Consider the following 24,148-nt stretch of genomic DNA (forward strand, 5'->3'; position numbering starts at 1 on the left):
CTAAATCAATAGTGAATAAAAGTGTGACGTTTTGGATCCCATTGACTTTTATCAAATGGCAGTTCTTTAAAATACCTTTTTTTGTGATCTGTTGAATTTTCTTTTGCCATTGAACTATGCCTTTAATAATGAAGCAGTGTACTAAGCAATAGGTGAAAGCGAGATAGCAGGAGGATACAGTAAACAACAGTTGGGTGGCTTATAGTTTGTTGTATCAGGGAGGTTTATTGTCTCAACTGGGAGGTTTGTGTTTGGGGCATAAACAATCATGCATCCATCATGAGATCTCAAATGCCAACCTCAATTACAATTTCTCTGCAAGCAGATTACAATACAGCAAAAGCAAGCAATGAGAGTAACAGTCACTAACAAAGCTTCAGAGTGGAAATCATATCCCAGCTGGGACAATTGAGCAATATGGATTAAATTCATTGACTTTGGTCTGTTATGATTCCCTGTTGCTCATAATGTGCCTAAAAATGTTTATCATCCCTCTGACATCAGAATTTGTAAGCTTAACTTCAAATGTTTTAGGGTCAATATTCAGCTAAATGTCAAACCTCATTACAAAAAACACTGTTTCACCCGTAGTAATCAGGCTTCAACTGTAATTGTGGTAATCAAATTGCTTAGAGTGACAGTTCACCCAAAAGTAAAAATTCTGTCATCATTTACTCACACTCATGTTGTTCCAAACCAGTATGACTTATTTTCTGTGCAACATAAAAGATATTTTGAAAAATTGTATGGGGAAAAAAAATTAAAAACTTCTGAGACATTTTTCAAATAACCGTGTCCACAGAAGAAAGTAAGTAATGGAAGTTTGAAATTACATTAGGATGAGTAAATGAAGACAGAATTATTGGGTGAACTATCCCTTACAGTAAGAGCTCTTAGCTCCCTGGTTTCAGTTTATCTGGACCTGTCTGGTTCAACCATCAGCTGCTGATTTTGGATCTAAAGTCTTACTCCCTGTAGACTCCTTTGATAACAGATTATATCATGTTTCGTTTCCACACTCTCCGAACTTGCCACTGGAGTCCCACAGGGTTCAGTATTCTGACCACTGTTATTGTCTGTCTACAGTTTGATTAGTACGTCACGTTTTCTCTTATCGCTTCTATAATGATGATACACAGCTTTATATAATAATATTCCCTTTTCGTCTGAAGAAGTGATCTCAGTCTCTGACCACTCTGAACTTGGAAGGTTTCTCATAATTACCTCATCTACTGCTGCTCTCCCCTCTCCCCTGCAATTGGCAGAATTAGATTCAAACTTTTTTTCTGGCCTACAGTACAGGAAAATGCAGGCCTCTTTTTAGATACAGGCAGTGACTGAACCATACATCAGGCACATACATCATTGTGTAAAACTAGTCCTCCATTTGTCCATCTAGGTTAGGAAACTTCTCTATTCTTGTCTTCCAGCGTTGAAATGGCACCTTGTAAATACAGCTATAACTAGTATAGTATAACTCTTACTGACAAGTCTACATCACAGTCTTCTGACAAATACTTTCAAATTAAAATATGCCCTTAAAACTAACCAAATTAGCCAAAAATAGATATTCTATAAGTTTGATGTTATTATTAGGGGTGTATGCTAGTTGTTGCTGTAAGGTTCTTGGTATAAATCAAACGATGACGATTATCCATCTGTCCTCTGCTGTTTTTTCTATGTGATATAGTCCTCATCAGCAAGGGTTCAAAGGGCAGAGGTTAACAGGCATGGATAAACCATGACCCCAAGGGGATTTTTATTGCTCTGTGTCAGGCGTATCGTAGGTATGACTTTTTGAATGTGTACAGTGGGGTTCAAGTCTAAGATTTCTGGTGAAAATGCTGCTATTTTGAACTTTTCTCATTTGCTACCATTTTTTCTTCACAGATTATATTACCAGTATCGCAATTAGAGTTAAAAAATAAACATGATCTTAGAATGTATTTTGAGTGTATTGAGTGTATTTTCCGAAAGCTAAAACTTGTAGCTTTGTGTATTTGTCACTTATATCCTCTCTGGACCTCTCACAATGTATGTGACAGTGCAGTTATCATGTTATGCATGCATTTAAGATCTGGAGTCAGGTATCATGGTTACAGCAACATTATAAATGTTGCTGGCATACATTTACTAGCCTGGGCTTTCAGTTTAATGAGCTATATGAGGATTTGATATACTGTAGTTTACACCCTGTTTAAGGCCTTTTTAACGCTATAATTCATCTTAAGGTGTTTAAAATTTACTAGTCTGGGCTTTCAGTTTAATGAGCTATATGAGGATTTGATATACTGTAGTTTACACCCTGTTTAAGGCCTTTTTAACGCTATAATTCATCTTAAGGTGTTTAAAATTTACTAGTCTGGGCTTTCAGTTTAATGAGCTATATGAGGATTTGATATACTGTAGTTTACACCCTGTTTAAGGCCTTTTTAACGCTATAATTCATCTTAAGGTGTTTAAATTGGCATTTAAGAGACTGAGGACATAAGTTCAGGTATTCTGCAAAATCTAAATTATTTAACTGTTCATACCAAGAGGCCAAGGTTTGTCCATTGAAGTTTCATTATTCATTACTTCACAAAAATAAGACACACACACACACGCACGCACATATATTTATATATATATATATCTCAGTCTCATACACTCATACACTTATATGGGCTCCATCTGTCGATGGGCATTTTAAATCCATAAGTATGTCAGTTTTGTCAACTTTAACAGTCCAAAAATGTGATGAACACCAAGAGAGTATTGAAAACTTTAGAAGGTCACATCTGTAAGATGACTGTTATTTGGAGTATTTGACATCTGGATAGATGTTTAAGACAGCATGAATTCTCCTCTCCTTTGCTGTCTTTCCCTGTCCAACAGAGAAGAGATTTGCACCCTCTCTGCAGAGTGATTTGTGGGATGGACAGCCGTCCCTGAACCTCTGATCTGCAAATTGAAGCAGAGAGACTGCAACAGAGGAAGGGAGGAAGAGGAGAGAAAAGGAATCTGGCAGATCAGTGCAATACAGGGCAGTAGAACAGATGGAAGTATGAAAAAGATGGGTGCATTTCCAGATAATGAAGTTTTAGGAAGGACATAGGAAAACATTATTTTTGTTCTATTAATGTACAGCATAAATATACTGAAAAAGCAGCGCACAAGGCCAGTCACAAATCACATTCATGACAGCACACACAACACACACCTGATGTCACACCTCTGTGCAAAACTTCCACCCACAAGTGTGTGGTGCCATAAAGACAAATTGTGTTTACCTTTAGTTATTTCAGATAAACAACTGTCACAGTTTTTTGTTGGTTGAACAGTTGTTAAATGTCCCGGGTGAGTTACGACCTTAGTAAAGGACCAAGTGTGTCACCAGTGGGCTCAGACATTTCTCAGAAACCACTCTTCTGGCCAATCAGAGTTGGATACATTTAAAAATAGCAAGAATTGTTTAGCCTAATTTATTAACAGTCATTTTTTTGTCAGTTTTCTTCACTGTTATATCTGGCATAAAACCTTCTTGGGTGGATCAGTATGGTGGTCTTATTTTTAGCTTGAACATGTCAGTAGGTGTAGCTCTGCATGGATTTGATCAAATGACATGCTGAAATATTAAGTAAACAACTCACAATAGATGACGTGATGTTATATATATACTTCAGTCTCTCATTAAAATACTTTAGAGCTTGTGTACTGTGTTACGGTCCACTCTTCAATAAATATACTGTGGAGAACTGATTTTCATAGTTTATATATTATTGCCAAATATGGAAACATAAGTGCTCATTTCTTTCAGTAATCAGTCATTTTAGTGATATTGGCAACTAACCGTGAAAAGTTTATGGGGAAATTTGGACACAGAGAAAATCTTATTGAACAAATTGAAAAACATGTGGATTCACACCTGGTATGTACACTAGTTTGAGGTGGTTTTGAAAGAACTCTCTATTTCACTAAGGCTGCATTTATTTGATCAAAAATACAGTAAAACAGTAAAATTGTAAAATATTATTGCATTTTAAAAAACTCTTTCTATTTTAATATATTTTAAAATGTAATTTATTCATGTCATGGTAAAGTTGAATTTTCAGCAGCCATTACTCCAGTCTTCAGTGTCACATGATCCTTCAGAAGTTATTTTAATATAATTATTTAGTCCGTAAATAACATTTCTTATCATCAGTGTTGGAAACAGTTGTACTGCTTAATATTTTTGTGGAAACTATGATACGCATTTATTTAAAATAAAATTATTTTTGTAGCATTATAAATGTCTTAGCTTTCACTTTTCACTTCACTGAATAAAAGCATTAATTTCCTTAATAAAAAAAAATCTTAATGACCCAAAACTTTTGAAGACCTTAATTATGGATCTGAGTTATGGATCTGTAAATGGCATGTGACGTCAGGTCCGATAAAGGAGGGGATGAAACAGAGCTGTGGTAGGGGAATTTGGGTGGGGTTGCCCCCATCGAGCTGGAATTCTGTGAACAGGTCTCGGAATGTGGAGAATGACTGTCATGAGATAGACCTGGGGGTCAGAGGCGTGGATGGGTTAAAAGGACACCTGCTGGACCACTGGTCTTATTCTATGACATCAATGCCATCTTAAATTTAAATGTAGTCTACATGGAAACTGATGCTGAAATTAAAACCATGAACTGTCAGATCCTCTCTCAAATCCTTTTTGGGAGTTCTTTTCCCGCACCTGTTTTAACACTTCACTTTAGTACACAAGAGAAGTGCCAAACCATTTGAATAGTGCACAGCCCCTTTACTGGATCTTCTCAAGAGGTGCCTCCCTTTTGGAAGCCAGCCTGATCCATACATTTAATTAAACTATCCTTAGGGAGACTCAGTATGTATGTCTGTGTAGGTGAACACCAGATTGTAGATTTAAATACATGAATTAAACAAGTTTTTCTGTATTTTTTGATCAGATAAATGCAGCCTTGGTGAGTATAAGAAACTTCTTTCAAAAACATATTTTTAAAATCTAACTCCCCTAACTTTTCAACAATACTGTACATTGTAATGTGAATGTTGTTTTTTAAATTAAGAACAAATTTGGTTATTCATATATGACCAAAATCCAAACTCAGAACAAGCTAAGAGTACAACTGAGCAAAGCCTGGTGAGAAATAATTGCAATATATCATCATTTTGAATAGCTCCACACTAAATTGTGTCATCATACCTTTGCTGAAAAGATTGTTACAATTCTAACTCTTCATGTCTCTCTCTTCTTTCTTTCTGTTGTAGCCTCTTCAGAAGAATGGACAGATCTCCATTTCCAGTCTTAATGGGAAGACAGATGATCAGACAGAGTATAATGGCCACACGGAGGAGAACCCACCGGCTGAGGGTATGTGCGCATAACCATGTGTTTGAACATTGTGTGTGCATATATCACTCTCATATCTTTATTACCGTGTCTGTGTGCGTGGTATGACAATGACTGACACTAATAGTGGGCCGCCTCCCAGCGTCAGGGGTCTCTGTGTGTGTGAGGCTTAAGATGTGATCTTTATCTTTTTATCTGTGTGCCCTCTTTCCCCAACTGATCCTTCTCATAATCCCCAGCAATCCTGAAGATGAGAACACCTACATAGAGTCTGCAGTGAGTGGACACCAACATAGATCTCTTTAGTCCCCTAACCATGGTCTGTGAGAAGACTCTAGGGCAATAATGCATACCATGTTTATTTTTATTTGTTTTTTGTGTTCCTTTCTTGCTTTTCAACTCAGAGAGACCACCGAGATGCTTCCCCCCAATAATATTTAGCAAGCCATGACCTAGCTGACCCCTTAAAGAGGTGTATGTTTTTAATAAGATAGCCTCACTGCATGTATAGAAGTCTTAGGTGTCTTTAAATTTGGAGGTCAAATCACACACTTTGCTGGAATTTCATCATGAATAAAACTAAAAAAAGGAAGGCATATTGAAGAATAGCTAAATGATTGTATATAATGAGCCATGAATCTGTGCGGAATGGAATGCAATTTGCATTTTCATAAATAATCTTGAATATAAAATGATTAATGGTTTTAGTAGTGTATCATATAGTTTTCAAAGGTTAGTATGACAAATAGTGATTCAAGTAGTAAATTCTCAAGCTTAGAAAGAAATGATTCTAAATAACTTAGAAATTTACACCCTAACTTTTACTGGCTTGTTGAAGTTCATTATAGAAGTAGCAATACCGGATTCATGAATGAATCATTCAGAAAATATCAAACCAAATGAATTGTTTGTTCACAAATCTGACATTGCTATTTCTCTCATAAACATTATGTATTTTTTTTATAAAAGTGTATCAAAGCAAGAACAAAAGAAAGATTGACAGAAAGCAAGATTAGTCTCTCTTCTGTGCCACATCTGACAGTGTAAACACATTTACACGCAAATAAAACCTGTTTCCTGTTGTTGTTGCTTTGGATGCAATGAGACATTATGTATATGCGAGTTTCAATATACAATACCAGGACAAGCCCTTGAAACAGTCCCAAAATGCCTCAATACTAGCTTTATTTAATCTGCATGATTAATGCTGTAATGCCAGCCAAGAGTATTTAGCTATAATTTTCTAGCATGCTCAGTGCAGCCATTTATTTTCTCCAGCATCCCCAGAGTACCAGAAAAACCCCTGGAACGTTTTATAGAAACGTAGAATAATGTGTGTAGACATGTGCCGGTTTTCGGTAATACGATATATCACTGTAATTAATATGCACGATATTGTTATCGTGGACACTTCTAAATACCGTGAATAATTATATATTACAAATTATTCCGAATTTTGAATGCATTTTAAGAATACTTTTCCCATCAACTGGTCAAAATGCACAACACCGCTGTATGCTGCGTCAAACACGCCTGCGCACTCTGATGTAAACAAGCACGGATGAGAAACGCATGGCGGAGCGCGTGAGAGACGCTCTGGATGAAAACACATTCACTCTCTGACAGCAGATGGCGCTGAACAGCAGAAATGCAGCCGTTACCCCGTAAACAAAGCTTTTTGTTTCTGAAACGTGTTTAAATGATTTAAACAGCCATTCAGATTTGTGTATTTGCTATGATGTTCATCACAGCGCCAAATACTTAAATATTTAGACTTAATAGGCTATTTATTTTCAAACTTTTTTTACATTTTAATCTGGACTACAACATATTATGATATTGTTTGAAAGTGTTTTGATTCTTTGTTGTTCGGTCACAGGTTACATTAGGGCTTCATTAGTTAACATTAGGCTGCATTAGTTTACATTAGTTAATTCATTAGTTAACATAAACTGCCAATGAAAAATTCTTCTTGTTACGCCCCTTAACATACTGTGATGCAAAACCAATAAAAAAACAATAAAACCCATTATAAACGAGGCATTTGTTGCATCCAATGGGGACATAATTACTGATTATAATGACAGGTCTTATTGTAAAGTGATACCTATTGGTCTTTATAGTTCTTTTGCAGTTTAATCTGTGTAAAACTTTTAACTTTATACATTTTTCTGTATTGCTTTATTGTATTTAAATGTTCAGTTATTTTTGTTATAAGAAAAACATTATTAAACCTGTTATACTGTATTATGACAATACTGTTTTGAAACTAAATTTCAATATCGTGATAATACTGTATACCATGATAAAAGCATTAGCAATTAATCGCAACATGAAAATTTGATACCGGCATATCCCTAAATGTGTGTAAAATGAATGTGTTGATATATCTGTCTGTTCTCCATAGTTAAGAAACCTCCCCAAATATGATGCTGTCGGGTTTTAGTGCAACTTTACAATGGAAACCATGTACACAGAGTCAGATAAAGACAGATTAGAGAGAAGTATGATTATTTTGGTGTCCACACTGCCAAAAATAATAAATAAAACTGCCAGTATTGTGCTATGTCTCCGCAGCCAAAATCAACAAAGAAAAAATAGTGCTTTCAATATTAAAAACACATACATTTTTACAATTTCCTTTAATCAGCATCTTTTCGATTTTGACTACGCCTGGCTTTTCAAATGTTCATGAATACACACCCATACAAGCTCACTCATTCACATGATTATACTAATGCACATATGTCAGCAGGAAGTTACAAACACAGATTTACTTGCCTGACCTACATGTACAGACATGCAAAAGTTACATGTATACAAAAGTTTGCAAATGAATTAAGTTCTCCCACCCACCCACTCACACACATACACACACACACACACACACACACAAGCTGGCTGCCAGGCGTTTAGGAGGCGGTGACGTGAGTGAGTCCAGAGAGTGAGCTCAACCATTATCTCATACACAGTCCTCCCCCACCAAGCCGAGTGTGTGTGTGTGTGTGTGTGTGTGTGTGTGTTTACTTTGATAGCATATGAGTCTGTGTTCCATTATCAAACATGTCTTAACAGGCTGGATGTGATTATCTGTTTATCTTTGGAATTCAGTCTTGCTGGTATAAGTGTATCCCTTTACTGTATATTTTCCTTTTGCTATTTGTATGTATGTTTGACCTATTTCTGTGGAATGGTGTCCATAGAGAGCTCTGCCTCTGAGATTGTTGATAATTGCTTAAGATTTTTTTTATTGGTGTTTAGAATTTGAATCCAAAAGAGTGATTTGATTTTGACAGTGTGTGTGTGTGTGTGTGTGTGTGTGTGTGTGTGTGTGTGTGTGTGTGTGTGTGTGTGTGTGGTGAGTAATTCACTTCTTAGAATCTCTTTTCCAGATCTGCAGTACGATTTGAGGTCAGATTCCTGGAAAATTATGAACATATTTTTATTTTGATTAAGCACTTGTTTTCTAGTTTAAAATAAAAACTATTCAGGTCAGCGTCTTTTGAAGCCACATACAAATTACACTGATTCCTTGTGTTGAGATTAAATAGTAACTTGGGATTTTCTTGACTGAGTAAACATTTGATACTACAAGTATGTTTTAGAAAAGCTCATGCTGTTGATCAGAGAAACACACAGATGAGGAAAGTTGAGATGACATGAGAATGGAATGTGTGAAGTGTGGAGCGATGAAGGGTTTGGCAGAAAGAGAAAACCACAGGGAGAGTGTGAATATGTGTTTGATTAAGTGTAATTTAAATCCTTTAATTTGCAACAATAAATTGTGTAACTGAAAAGAGATGTAAAGAGTGCATAAATGAAAAGAAATAAGACTTTTCCCTGTGAAAGCATTAAAAGAGTCTAGTTTCATTATTGTTTGGCTGTTAAACATTCATCCTGACTGTGGATATTGACTAAAGGATATTGAAAGTGAGATTTGGTCTGGGTAGACAGGGAATACATAGTTCAGACAATCAAATGTTGGCTTGATGTTTTACATTACAACATGTTTACATAGAATCTCCCAGACCATTGGGTGATTAGTAAGAAATGTGATTGTCTCATATTGTGTCATTGAGATGTCATGTCATGATCTAGTAGTTTGCCAACCATATATTGATATAATTTAAAAGTGACAGTAATGTAATATTAGAAAAACAATCTGTTTCAAATAAATGCTGTTTTTCTGAACTTTCTATTTATCAAAAAATCATACACAAATGCATAACAAAAATAGTAAGCACTGTTTTCAACATTAAGAAGAAGAAATGTTTCTTGAGTATTAAATCAGCACATTACAATGATTTCTGAAGGGTCATGTGACGCTGAAGACTGAAATAATGGCTGCTGAATATGTAGCTTTGCCATCACAGGAATAAATTACATTTTAAAATATATTTAAATTGAAATTTGTTAGCATAAGAGACATCTGTCAAAACATTTAAAAAACTGTTACCGACCAAAAACTTTTGAATGGTAGTTTACAGTATGTTGCAGTATCATTTATGTAGGTACACCAAATGGACTACAACCGTGAGGTGAATTATGATGTCATGGGTACAAGTTGTACCTAGCACTGTGACAGCTCATAGAGTAGTTATGCACTATCAATAATCTGAGTCATTGTCATAGTGTCCTTTCTGAAAAGTGGCAAATTAGCCCAGTGAAAGAGAATGACCTAATAGCGAAGGAAATTGGTGAGGGAAGAGGAAGCAATGACGCAAAAGAATGAGCGTGCTTCCTGCACAGCATTCCTCAGTTTCCTCTATCCATAGAAAGCAAAGGAAACGGGAAGAATAAAATAAGGAAAGCTTGATATAGAGATGTAGAGATGGAGGAGGGTACGAAATGCAGAGATGCCATTTTAAAGATAATCTAGTGAGCGAAATCAGGTGAAAGTATAAAGCGGGAGACTGCTGGAGAGTTAGAGACAGTCCTCTGATCCTGGCCAGATCTTCACACAGCTCTCATTTCCTTTTCCTCCCATTATTTTGACATCGTCTTCCTGGCCCAAGGAATGCGTGCACAGATGAGGGCGTGTGTATGTGGAAGTATGTGTGTACGTGTGTGAGTTGGGGTCTGCAATGACGTCGCAGCATCCCCTGCAAGCCCCCAGGCCAGCGGGAAGCCCACTTCCACATGTTCCCAGCCAAAACAGACCGCAGACTGCTCACGCTTCTGTGTTTGATCACGTTTCCCTGATGCAAGAGATAAGACGGATGTCATTCTGGGTATCACCATGACAGACCATGACTGTGATTAGCTGTTGGTATTTTATCACATCTTACTAGGCCTACATCAGGCTGGAATAGGCCATCTGTGTTAGTTGTGTCTCCGTGGCCAAATCCTCAAATATGACTCAGCTTATAAGTGATGCATTCAGGAAGAAGTAGAGTACAAGCGTCCTCTTTTGAGGAATGTCCATTACAGTAGAAAGGGAGTGACTCACACTGTCTTTAGTGTGAGAGAGTATGTGCTTATTGAATTCCACTCCTATGGAGTCACTGGGGGCAAAAAGCCTTTCCCATATGTCAAATCCCTCTGATCTGAGCCCCATGGCTCTGTCTGTTAGTATAGATCACAATAAAGTCTGAGGACGGCTATTCATCGGCTATTCAAGTAGAATTTGCCCTACTTGTACCCTCTAGCTTCGCACCCAAACACTTAAGTTAATGTCCAGTGCTGCAGTCCAGTAACTTAAAACATCACAATAACATAGCAATCAAATCATTTGAGTACAACTATTGTTGTGGTAAAGTGAATGATACAGAAAGAGCTTTTGGTTTAGTTAGGAGAGATAAAATACCAATCTTAACCAGATGAGTTTCTGCATAGTCTGTAGGATCCAGACCAAACTGGATTAGAGTTATCACCCACTTAGAAGAAGATTTTAGCTGGAATTCGCACATTCCATGAGAACAATGGCAAGGTGTGAGATGTCTGATTAGATGCTTGTATGCTGAGGAATCTCACTGGTATTCTTCAGCCATCCTCCTTCAACAAAACTTGAATGAAATAAGCTGCCTCAGTTTACACTTTGAATGAACCATTAGCACTGTAGAGTGCCAGCCTCATTACATTAGCATTCCACTAGCTAGTCCGGGAAGCAAATTTGAAATAGAAAGTCACTTTATTTGCTAACTTTTCACTTAAGAACAAGGACAGATCATTTTATTAAGGGAGACATTTTTATTAAACACATAGTGTTTTTCCTAAAATATTTTAAAATAACAGAAGGTCAGCATATGTTGACACATGGGTCCAAAATTCACTAATGTAGGTAAAATGGACTTTTTTAAATAAAGAGCAGTTATACACTGTTTCTCTGGATGGCTACAAGATATTGCAACACAATGTATGGTGTAAATTAGATTGTGTTAAAAAAAATTCTACTGTCCAAAACTCTATGTGGCAACTTATATGTGGAATATTCATCACAGTAAGCCACTAAACCGTAAATAATAATGAAATCATGTATTGTCGTCTTGTTTTTGTGACAGGTTTGTCAAAGCAATGCCAATAAAATTAAAACAAAAAAAATGTAAAACAATTTTGGTTGGAAGTATTTATGGCTGGTATTTAGGCCCATGGACTGAGAGTGATATAGAGGAGATATAAAGAGTGAGCTTGGTAGAGTGAGAGGGTGAAGAAGCAGAGAGATAAGATACAGATACAGAAGAACATGTTGTGAAGGTCCTCATTTCACCCTTGTACATTTTATGTGTCATATGGATCCCGCCGTCTTGGACGAGAGACGGAAAGGGGAAATGGAGCTCTGTGTAGCATCATGTACAGAAATGCCTTTGATAACTTGAGTAATCTTCCCTCCCTTCACACACAGACACAGACATACATATTTTAACTATGGCTTGACACTTTCTGTCATTTTGAACAGGGAAAGAAAAGTTGGGTAAAAGAATGTTGGAGTTTGAGTAAGTGGGTGGAGGGAGTGTGTAAAGAGGAGTGGAGGGGGAAGGAAGAGGGAAACTCATTCAGTAGAGAGGGGCAGAGAACAGCTGAAAAGCTGAAGAGGAGGAGGAGTGGGGGGGCATGGGTGGGGTGTTCCCACATAGGACATGTGTCAGTGTCTGTTGAAATGTGTGTTACCCACCCGTTCCCCTCATTCTCACCCAGAAACTCAGAAGAGGAGACGCCTGGCTTCATCACGAGCTCACAGGACAGAGAAAGAGAGGGAAACAAGAGTGTAGCCTTAAAGCCTATCAGCTGATCGTAGTCTGAGAAGAAGCAGGACTTTACAATAAGGGAGTTCAAAAAGCATCACTGTCAGCGAAGGTTAAACGGCAATTCTTTTTCTTTTTTTTTCCCTGAAAAGTAATAGCAAACGTTTCTGAAATGCTTGGGACAATAACTCTAACAGGTAAGATGCATATAAAATCTATGACTTGTTAAAGTTGAGACGTATCATGGTTATTATTAGGGGACAGTGGAGGGCAGTAATAATTAAGATGGTTTGTGTAGGAAATTCTTGACATCTTTATTATTATTATTGGGTTAAATTACAAATGTGTTATTCAGTAATCAGTTAAATTTGTGGACAAATTCTAATATTGTCTGCCTGATCTGTAGCTTGTGGCATCATTGTATAGAGGACAATGTTGTTAAATACAGTTTAATATGTTTTTATGAGAAAATATTTAATTGATTTTTCATTTGAGCAATTAATTACTTTCACTTGCATATCTCCAGGTTCTTTTGTGTATGTGTTTAATTATTTTGCATTTCATTAAGCCTTAGAACATATGAAAAACCAAGGATTCCTTAAAAGTGTTTTTTTTTGTGTTTTTTTTACAAATACATACAAGAAATAGATCTGTATATACTAACAGTGATGCTTAGAGTAGTGAAGTCATATTTCTAGTTTGTTAATGTGAAGCATTAACCTTTAAGTATGGGAGACCAACCTGAACCTTAGAAGGATTTATCTGTTCTACATCTCATGTAGTATGAGAAAACAGTACAGTTGGTGGGTTTATACATGTACTATATAGAATTCTTGGAAATGTTGCAATCTGATGGGCTTCAGTGGTCTCAGATGTCCTTCTTTTTAGGAATTTTAATGAGTTTTTAAGCCCCTCAGATCTTAGTCAGGGTTCTCGAGAGGTGGTGTGGGTGTTTTGATTAGCTGGGAATGTTTATTAGGATTTTGTGCGGATGTTCTTATCTTTGTTTATGTCCGTTTAATCAATTTTTTCCTAAATTTACCATTTTATTTTATTTTAATTGGCTTAAATTTCATATATGCAGAGCATTGCAGGCTTATTAATTTTCGGTTTACTTAATGTAGTTATTCAACACTACCCACTTCCAAAAGTGGAAAGAAAAAATCTTGATTGTTTCATGATTCACATCTATGTCAAAGGGAATCACTAAAGTGTAGTTATTTAGTGTGGGAGGTGGGGTAGTTGGCCTTGTAGGGGTCCGACAGTCAGTCTACTGCTGATTCTTCCTGTAACTTCCCTAAACTCACAGACTCCACTAATGAACAGCCTGTATTTGCATGTAACAGCAAGGGGTAGGGGGTTGTTGACCATTACCTAAGACCCATCTCAACAAACATCCACCCCTCCCCTGTCTTTCTAGACTATCACACCACTGCGATTTCAGATGGCATTTGCACCCACCCATTCCAAAATGCTCACCCACAGTTCCACACTTTAACAGCTACAACAGAGAACAGACACGCTATCAAATTCCTTGGCTCGAGTTTCCCCAGTCTAAGCCACCATTGAGACAAAGGCAAATGTAGGGCGACTGGTGGATTCACCAAGTCTTTGACCCATTTTGTCTTTCGTACTCCTGTAAAAATACATTTGCACATATACAGTGCCTCCCTGTCTCCAGCTGTGTGAGGCAACAGCAGTGTGTCTTTTTGCATAAAAATGTGTGTCCTTCATTGTTAAAACATTACTAGAGTGTAAGAAGAAACCTCCTGGAATGTACCCAAAGGAGATGTTTTTAAAATAATGGAAAGATGAATTAAGAGCATATAATCTGTAGCTGCACATCTGTCAAGAGAAAAAAGACTGCATGTTTAAGGCGGGTTTTTAGTTTAATTATATTTGTGGGCCTCTTTCTAAGTGTTTGCATAATTACCGTACTACTCTGACATTTTGATCCCAAATTTACTTTTTTTTTTTTTAACACTTCTGCACAACCGGGAATGTTTAAACTATAAGATTTTCTAATTGTTTTGCTAATCAGTCTTCCATATCACCAAGACTGAGAAAGTTCTATCTGTCATTCTATATGGCTTCCCATAATGCCCTTTTCCCATTTTACAATAAGGATTTTCATCATGGTAGTTTAAGTTCCAGGATGGACAATAGTGTGGGCCCCCCACCCCTTTTAGCACAAGCAGGAAAAAAACCAGGGGCCCATTGTGAAACAAAGAGGACAACACAATACAGTCTTCCTAAGCTGAAGTTTAGAATTTGGTTTGGTCTGTGGGGGGGATGGTTTGTTGTATTGTAGGGGGATGGGGATGCCATTGCATCCCTGTACCACATTGAACTGTGAGATTAGTTTGTGCTTCACTAAATTTAAAGCATTGAAAACACAGAGCCTCTTTTTTGTTTTAAACCAACAGAAAATGGACTGATAAATGTAAGCAAGTGACCACAACAGCATAAAGAGCATCAATATTTTATTTGAATGACTGTCTGTTGTCCTAAGAGTTTGATATGATGGCAGGCAGTAAATATAAGCCATTCCTGTTGTTTCACTGTAAGATTTTCAAGTTTAGGGTAATCAGTCCAAGACTTTACCGGTCACATAAAAAAGAAACCATGCTAGAACAATTTATTAATCATTTTGATCTCTGGCTTAAGTTGTTTTGGTAGATAAATGGTTTGCTACCCTTTATCTCGGCCTGTGTCATACAAGTGTATAGGAAGCCAAGTAATGTGATATCCATGCATTAAAAATGCTTGGAATTTGTTTTTAAAGTCACTGGGTGGGTTTCAGACCCCAGAGCAAGAGCAAGCAGAGCCAGATGTGAACAGTCCCTTGCTAGGTTGGATGTCAAAGGAAAACTGGGCCTCTAGGAGGCTCACACTACATGCAAACTCGACTCCCTCTTCCTAGCCCCACACACTCAAAACCAACCCACTCTTGTCAAACCACAGATAGGCAAGGGAGGAATTCAAGACATTATGAGTGTTTGTTCTCGTGTTTATCCCACCTGTTGCAATTTTATTTGTTACATTTTGTCTTTGGAAGCTTAAGAACTGGGCAAATATACAGGCTTAATGAAGATGAATAAAGTGATATAAATAAATAAATTAAACAAATAAATGTATGCATTTAGCAGACACTTTTATCCAAAGCGACTTACAGTGCATTCAGGCTATACGTTTTTTACCAGTATGTGTGTTCCCTGGGAATTGAACCCACAATCTATTGCGCTGCTAATGCAATGCTCTACCACTGAGCCACAGGAACATTATGATATCATTATGTGTTTGCTCTGCTTTATTAAATGAGGCCAATTTCATAGTCCAAAAGTTTGGCAACATAGTCTGCATAACTGTGAAGCTTACAACATGGAAATTTCCCCTGGTTGCTTTGATGTTAAATGTTGTCATCATTCCCCAGCTTATAATTTTTTTGTTGGTGCTCACAAGAAAGAGACCAGAAAATGTAAACGTAATATCAAATTGCCATCATATGTCTGATTAAATCTGAACAGGGGGTGAAAATGTTTTTTCAGGTTTTCTAGCAATGTGGCTCTGATTTCCTTCAATTGTCACAGCCCTCCATCTTGAATTAATTATATCACTAGATCATGTACCTTGCTTTTATAACTCTTAACTTGTTTTTCTACACTTAGTCCTGTTGAGAACTGGCTATCCATAAGAGACAAATTAGTTTTATAAGACTTTATGAGTGTTATGATATTTAATGAATGATGATTATTTGATTTATACTATTTCATAAGTGTGAACTTGGGTAACTTGAAATACTGTAACTGAAATAAATACACTAAAAACTTTACTAAAACTTTGCTTATTTTTCATTACAGTTGGCCAGACGGAAACCATCACCCAAAAAGAAGACAGCCCTGAAACAATTGAGGTGCATCAAGAAGAGGTTGCCCCTCAGGTTAATGGAGAGAAAGGAGACGATTCTGCAAATGCAGATGAAATTACAACCACAGAAGAGAAGGCAGTAGAGGAAAAACAAGAGGAGGCCAATGAGGTGGGCTTCAAGAAGATCTTCCGTTTCGTTGGATTCAAGTTCACACTGAAGAAAGACAAGAATGAGAAAACTGAGCCTGTGCAACTGCTGACAGTGAAGGAAGCAGAGAGTGGTGCAGATGCAACTTCTGAGGAAAAGAAAGAGGAACCTGCAATAGAGGAAGATAAATCTGTGGAAGACAAATCACCAGAAACTACAGAAAAAGAGCAAGAGGCCACGACTGAAGAAGTGACTGATAAGGCAGAAGAACCAGCAGACCAAACTGTAGTTGATGCCCCATCAGAGACTGAAAAGGTCAGTGAGGAGGTGACTGAAAAATCTGCTGAAGAAATAGGAACAGAGAAAGAACCAGAGAAAGAACCAGAGCCAGAATCGCCAACTGAATCGCCCACAAGTCCACCATCTCAAGAGACACAGAGTCCCTTTAAGAGATTTTTCACTCAGGGAATCTTTTCTAACCTGCGGAAGAAGGCAAGCTTCAAAAAGCCCAAAGATGAGGAACAAGTCAAGGAAAAGTTTGCAGAGGAGGACATTAAGGAAACTGAGGAGACAGCAGAGGGTGTTGTTGAGGGTACAGAGGAAACTAAAGGGGACGCAGAGAAAGAACCAGCTGAGGGTGAGCAGATAGAGAAACCTTCAGAAAAGGTTGAAACTAAAGCTGAAATGACAACTGAAACAACTTCCACTGAAACAGAAGAGCCACAAGAACTTAAAGTAGAAGCTGAGGCTACAAGTGAAGCTGAAACTCTGACTCAAACTGAGACTACTGAAGCTCCAGCTGCTGAAACTGCTGTTGAAGCTCAACCCTCCGATGATTCAAAACAAACAAGTGACAAGCCAGATGTTTCAGAAGCAGCGACAACTGAAGCTGAAATCCTGTCATCTCAGGAGAAATCCAAGGCTCAGGGAAGCCCACTTAAGAAGCTGTTTACAGGAGCAGGGCTAAAAAAGCTGTCATCCAAAAAGCAGAAGAGTAAAAAAGAAGCAGAGTCAAAGCAAACAGAATCAAGTGAACCAGTTGCTGAAAACATCCAGTCATCCACTGAGTCAGCTGAGCCCCAGAAACCTGACAGCGGAGCATCTTCTCCAGAAGAATCTGGTGAGCATCTTGTAGGGGAGGTACCTCAAGCTGAGGTGGCTCAAGCTGAGGTGGCTCAAGCCGAGGCTGCTCAAGCTGCAGAGACTGAGGGTGAACCAGTCACTTCTGACAGTGAGAAGAAGAAAGATGGAATTTTACCTTGGTCCTCTTTCAAAAAACTAGTCACTCCAAAAAAACGTGTCAAGAGGCCCTCTGAGAGCGAAGATGAAGCACCTGGAGACAAACCAAAATCTTCTACCCTATCTTCAAATGAGAGTGCTGTCTTTGATGAGAAAACTGATGAGACTAAACCTTCTGAAGAGGTACCATCTGAGTCTAAAGAAGAGTCACAGGCAGAATCAAAGGCTGAGCCAAAAGTCGAAAAGCCTGAACCAGCTGCAGAGGAACCAAAAAGAAAAATGGATACATCTGTGTCCTGGGAAGCCCTTATTTGTGTGGGCTCAGCTAAAAAAAGGGCCAGAAAGACTTCTTATTCTGATGATGAAGAACCTAAGATTGAGGAAGAAGTGCAGCAGTCAGGAGAAGAGCAGACAAAGACCGCTGAGTCCCCTCTTGGAAGCTCTGGTGAAGCTGATCATGAGAATTTGGCTTCTTCACCTGAACCAGAAGAAGAACTTGTGTCTACCTGGGAATCTTTCAAGAGGTTGGTAACCCACAGAAAGAAACATAAAGCAGAAGACAAGTCTGATGAAGCCTCAGGCCCAGAGCATACAACCTCTGACAGTGAAGCCCCCAAAGAAGAATCCTCTTTCTCTTTGAGGAAATTGATTCCACGCAGGAAGAAGAAGTCTGATGGTAAACAAGAGCAGATCTCTTCTGACATTGGCTCTGCAGAGGATGATTCTGACACTCCAGCTGTGGTACCTCTTTCAGAATATGACAATGAACCAGCTGCAGAAGTTGCGGTTAAGGGAGAGGAAGTGAAGCAAGAATCTGCACCAGTCACCCAGGCAAAAACCTCAGCTGAGGATAGATCACCATCTTGGATCTCAACCACTGTGGAAAATGTTGAGGATGAGACAGAGGGAAAGCAGTTGAGTGACATACCCGAAGAAGGAGACACAGCTGCCACACCCAAATCGACTGATAACACTATTGCAGAGGACATTGTTGAGCTTACTTCAGAAGCAGTTACGGCCCTTGAACAAGTAGAGGAGACTGAAATGGTTTCTGCTGTATCACGCGTTACAGCATCACCAGTTACATCAGGTGAGACAACTCCTGTCCCAGGTGATGGTGTAGAGAAGACGACCGATATAGTACTACAAGAAGCTGTGGAAACTATCAGTATTACCACAAGTGCCATGGCTGTCACCATGACTAAGGAACAGGAAGAAGTAGTTGCAGTCACCACTGATGCTCTTTTGGTCGAGTCAGCTATCAAGGAAGAGAAAACAGTCTTGGTTGCACATAAGAAAACAGAGGCAACTACTGTTTGCACTGGCCTTGACACTAGTGAAATAAAGGTGGTGGAGGAAGAAAACCTCACTCAGAAGCCTTCAGTGGAGTCGGTAACAGTTGTTAGCCAGGTGCTTGTCACAGAGTTGGCTGTTGAAGACAAAACACAGGAGCCTGAACAGGCCAGTATGATTGAGGATGAGGTTCATGAGGCTCAGATGAGTGGAGGTCAGACAGAGCTCAAAGAAAATGCGGTTGAGGAGAAAGCACAGTTTGAAGAGATAAAGGAGACACCTGAAGCTGAGACTGTGACTGATCTCCAAGAAGTAGCAGCAGTCAAAGTAGCGCTCATCAATGCAGGACAACAGGAACCAGAGTTTCTTGAAGAGCTGGTGGTGGCAGAAAAATCCCCTCAGGTTGAGGCTGCAGGCCCTGTGGAACCAACTGTTGAAGATTCAGTCTGTGCCCAAACTGTAGAAGTCACTGAAGTTGCTGTTGCCAAAGTTGAGAAAGTGCAAGAACTGGAGGATGTTAAAGAAGCTAAAGCCACAGTTGAGGTAGCGTCTGTGGAGGGAGTTGCCATGGCTGTAACAGAGGAGGTCATGGCAACCCTTCCAGAGGTGCCTGCTTCTCAAACTGCTGGGTCTACAGAAGATCCAATTCCAGTTGTAGCCGCCACTGAAGAATTTGCAGTCATCAAAGAGACTGTTTGTGTTACAAGCTCAACATCTGAAAGGACAGAATCCCATTCAGCAGATCTAGCTTGTGAAACTGTTATGGAAAAGGTTCCTCTTGTTCTTCCCGCAGATGACCACAAAATCCAGGTTAAAGTGAATGATGCTGAGGTTGGCTCTGCTCAAGAAGTTGTTGAGAGAAGCTTGGAAGTAACCTCAACGAAAGTTAGTGTTGTGGTTGAAGAAGTTATTGAGAATGTGAAAGAAGAAACTGAAGTGATCCAGGCAACCCAAGTGACAGAAGCAGAAATCATTGAGAAACAGAGCAGTGTTATTGTGCAAGAGGTCATTCAAATTGTTGTAGAGAACCTTGCTGAGGCATATGCAGAACAAAAAGTGTCTACTGAGAAGGTAGAAAGCTGTACCACATCAGTCGATGTCAAATTTGAAGAGGCCCCAGTGGTTTCTGGAATGATTGAGGAAAAAACTTCAACAGAAGTCGTTTCGGAGGAAAAAGCTTCACTAGAAACAAGCCCAGAGAAGCCAAAAGCATCTGACGATATCTGCACAGATGATGATGAACAAACTCGCATTGTTACTGAGAAACCAATGAAAACGGTCAACGACACCATCCTGATTACAGAAACAGTCACGGTTTCTATCACAGATGAAATCCAACCTCAAAATGAGGAGGTTGCCACAGTCTCTGTGGAAGATGTGCATCATGAAACAGAGGTAACAAAAAGTGAAGTCGAACTTGAGCAAGCAGGAGAGAAAAAGCTTAGTGGGACCACAGAAAGTGAAGAAGGAAAAAGTCAAGTTGAATCACATCCCAAGGAAGTGCCAACAGAAATCCAGCAAGAGACACAAGCTTCAGAGGTTTCAGAAGCCATACCAGAAGAAAAGATGACGGAAACATCTGTTATGGGTGAAAGTCAAGACCAGATTGTGGCTGAGCAGTGTCAAATGGCACAGGAGGTACAGATTGAGACTGCACAGGAATTTAACGTTGGTGTCATAAATGCAGATGATGTACCTGTTCAAGACACTGAGACAAACATGAAAGAAGAAAGTTCAGAGAGCCAGGAATCAGTAGAAGACAAGCCTCAAAAAGACTTGGAAGAACCTCAAACGGAGGTTTCAATACAGGACACAACAAACCAGGGAGAGTCAAGAGATCCAGACTGTCAAAAGACAGATGCTAAAAATGTACCTGCCAAACTGGAGACTGCTACTGAGAAGACAGCAAATGCCGTTGCAGTGGAGGAGGTGATGGAGGAGGTTGGGAATGAGATCGAGCCTGTCTCCTCAGAGGTTGTCACAGTGTCATGAGCAGGTTAGTCTTTATTAATTTAATGAAACGGATCATTTTATTTTTATTTTTATAAATGTAAAGCAAAACAGTTATATAAAAAAATATTACAATGTCTCCAAAGGCAGTTTTGTCCATTAAAGAAAGTTCCACATTCCTTATCACAGTTTTTGCATGGTGCCTTTTTAAAAACCTCAATGGATCTTAGTTTTATTAGGGGTAGATTTCCATTTGGAGAGATGAAAAAGCTTTTGTTCCATGTACTAGTAACCAAGGGACCTTCGATATCAAAGCAGGAATGCCGCTGCCTGACCCTTCACTTTGTATGCTGGGTCTTAAAGGGAAGCCGTGTGAAGAGAGATGAACTTGTGGTGAAAGACCGAGTATAATTCCCCAGCCCCTCCTCTCTTCCACTCATCAAAGCCTTCAATATGTAGTTAGAGAACCAATTCATCTGATAAGATACACTGTATGATCAAATACAACCCTTAGAAGTGTCATATCCAGGGGCGTGTCTACGTGGTGGCCAGGGGTGGCACTGGCCCCCCCTGAAATTTGGCTGGCCACGCCAGGTGCACCCCCTACCAGATGTCTTGCCATAGGCTTGTTTTTAGTAAATTTCTAATTTTAGGCGGTTTCTATAGTGTGATCTTAATTACAATGTCGAGGGCGCATAATCCATGCGCGCGAGGACGAATCTCTCCACTCCCAAGCGGATTTCCTTCACGGCCACCCTCTTTTGAGCCAGTGCCCCCGACTGGCCCCCCCATTTAAAATGCTCTAGACACGCCCCTGGTCATATCAGCATATGAGCATAGAGAATAAAACTGCAAGATTAATTTTTTCAATAGCCTTGGAGATTTAAATAGTCTTATACAGTACTTCATTTAGTACTTCATGCCAGTTTCCCAAGAAATTCGTATTATAGAATACTGGCTTATAACATTTGAAGGGTAATACTACATTACAGTAAGTAGATTTACATGTGCAGTTATAATTGAGCTACAGCGAGTTTTTGTGTAGTCAAACTGCAGTCTTCATCTGTCCTTTAAATATTTGATTAAAATACATAAACATATACTTGAAGGGTTAAATGCATGTTGCACACTACCTGTCTTTCGGAGGATGTGCACAGTGCTGAGGCCAGTTGTAGTTAGATTAATATTTTTACATGCTTAACGAAGCCAAGCTACACTTGCATTACTAAGACTGTTAGTATGACTGTGTTTACATGATATTTTAAAAAGATTAATTATTGTATTAGTATGACTTGTCAAAGGCGTGTAAACATTATCCTCATGACACATATTATGTTTAAAAATGGTTATTCGCATTTGTAATAAAAAAATAAATAAATCAAATACCCTAATGTAAAGCGTGACCAAAAGAAGGAAGGGGATGAGAGAAGAGACCTGGGTGTGTCTGATAAATGTTTGATGAGTGCTAATGCAGCACTGCAGTAGAGCAGAGGCTGGTGAAATATAGCATCACAGCATGAGTGTTGGTGCACTGCTCTCTCTCTCTCTCTCTGACTGCCCCCTTTGCCTTGGTTACTTGTGCTGAGTCATACAAACAGAGTGAGACAGTGGTTGGAGGCACAGAAGATACAGTGCCGATGGAAAGAGCCATTCATATGAAATAATGGGTGACAAAGTAACATAATAGGATAGTAGCTTGTCATGCTAATTGATTAAAGAGCTGTGAGAAAAGAAAAGAGTGCATATTGCAGTTTTAAAATAGTATTTGAATTAGCATTAGCAGAATTAGCATCGTACATGAGTAAGCTTAAAACATATTGCAAACAAAATGCTGATGTGCTAGAATTGTACTTTTTTTCTCACCATTTTCCTTTTTGTCTTGCAGTCTGCATGTAAAAAGCAGTCACAAATCTGGAGCACAGAGCTTTCCGGAAAGCAGGAAGTGAGTGGCAGCCATGGAGGACACTAAGAGACAGTGCTCTGTACCAACTCCCAGAGCAAGAGATTTAAGGCCAATCTCCCTTCTCTCTTTCTCCTTTAATCCATCCATTCATCCCTCTTATCCTTTTTCCAAATTCCCCATAACTCAGCTGCCCCCTACTCCCAATTTCCTGTATTTTGCCAAACTGCATCAGATGCCATTTCCCCACCTGTAACTTTTTGTGATGAGCATTTTCTTTTTTTATTAGTTCTCAGCAGTCTGTCGAATGGAGAGTTTATGTATGTGTGGTTCTTGTATGAGCATATGTGTGTTCTGTAGTGTTGCAGTAGGAGGGTTGTGTTTTGTATATTGTATTTATATCGAAGATATTCTCTCAACCCTCTCAAACATGTTCTAACCTTCTAAAACAGCCATTGAAATCATGATGTCATGCTGGTGTAAAACTACAAAATACTTAGACATGTAATTTTAACAAACATGGTACAGATACATCCTCTACAGCTATAGCAAATGAAAAAGTGCATAATATGCTGTGGCTGTAATGTGAAAATTAGGTCAAATTCAGTGAACTCTGAAACACAATATCCAGCCATTATCATCTCCATTCTTACTGTAGATATACCACTTCTTCGTCCCTTACTGTGAAATGTTCTTTTTGTTATGTATATTTATCATGTACAATCACGATGAATGATTTCACCATTAATGTGTGACATTTGAGATTTTAAGAGTCTGATGTTCAATTTGATTTGCTTTTAGTGGTACCCTGTGAAATGATCACGATGATGACAGACGCCTGCATGAGTAGGGAACGTTTAGAAAAGGACATTTTATTGTCCTCAACGTACATGTGCGCTTCACTGTTTAACGGCCTTGGCGAATGCGTGTTTCAACGCCAAAAATGCACCTGAGGTTAAAAGAAAATTGTGAGATAATTGTGCGAGGAGAATTGTATTAATGCCATGTATTGGTAAACTCTCCAACACAGGTTACACGTGGTTTTAATTCACATATATGTGGGTATATTCAGTAATATAGTGTAGAATATTTTTGCATTCCTAATCTCTGTATCAAGGACTGTTATTTCTTTGAAAGACGTGGTAGATGCCTTATTGTCAGTCTCTTTGAAATGAGCCTATATTATAGCCATACATGCAGACAGGATGACAAGGAAAGCATTT

The 24,148-nt window shown here is 38.7% G+C and overlaps 1 protein-coding gene across 2 annotated transcripts in view; it reads left to right on the plus strand.

Annotated features, from left to right (window-relative positions):
- LOC107659213 (A-kinase anchor protein 12-like) overlaps window positions 1-24,148 on the plus strand; it is a 37,769-nt gene extending 13,621 nt beyond the window's left edge. Inside the window, exons 2-4 of one of the 2 annotated variants that reach the window (XM_016448079.1) lie at window positions 5,266-5,368; window positions 16,389-21,071; window positions 22,911-24,148. In XM_016448079.1, coding sequence (XP_016303565.1) covers window positions 5,266-5,368; window positions 16,389-21,067 — 4,782 coding nt within the window. In that variant the 3' untranslated portion in view covers window positions 21,068-21,071; window positions 22,911-24,148. Of the gene's footprint in view, window positions 1-5,265; window positions 5,369-12,490; window positions 12,726-16,388; window positions 21,072-22,910 lie in introns of those variants that run through there. The other variant, XM_016448080.1, reaches the window with a different exon arrangement.

This window comes from Sinocyclocheilus anshuiensis, unplaced genomic scaffold, assembly GCF_001515605.1.
Source record: "Sinocyclocheilus anshuiensis isolate Anshui unplaced genomic scaffold, SAMN03320099.WGS_v1.1 scaffold423, whole genome shotgun sequence".
Classification (NCBI taxonomy): domain Eukaryota; kingdom Metazoa; phylum Chordata; class Actinopteri; order Cypriniformes; family Cyprinidae; genus Sinocyclocheilus; species Sinocyclocheilus anshuiensis.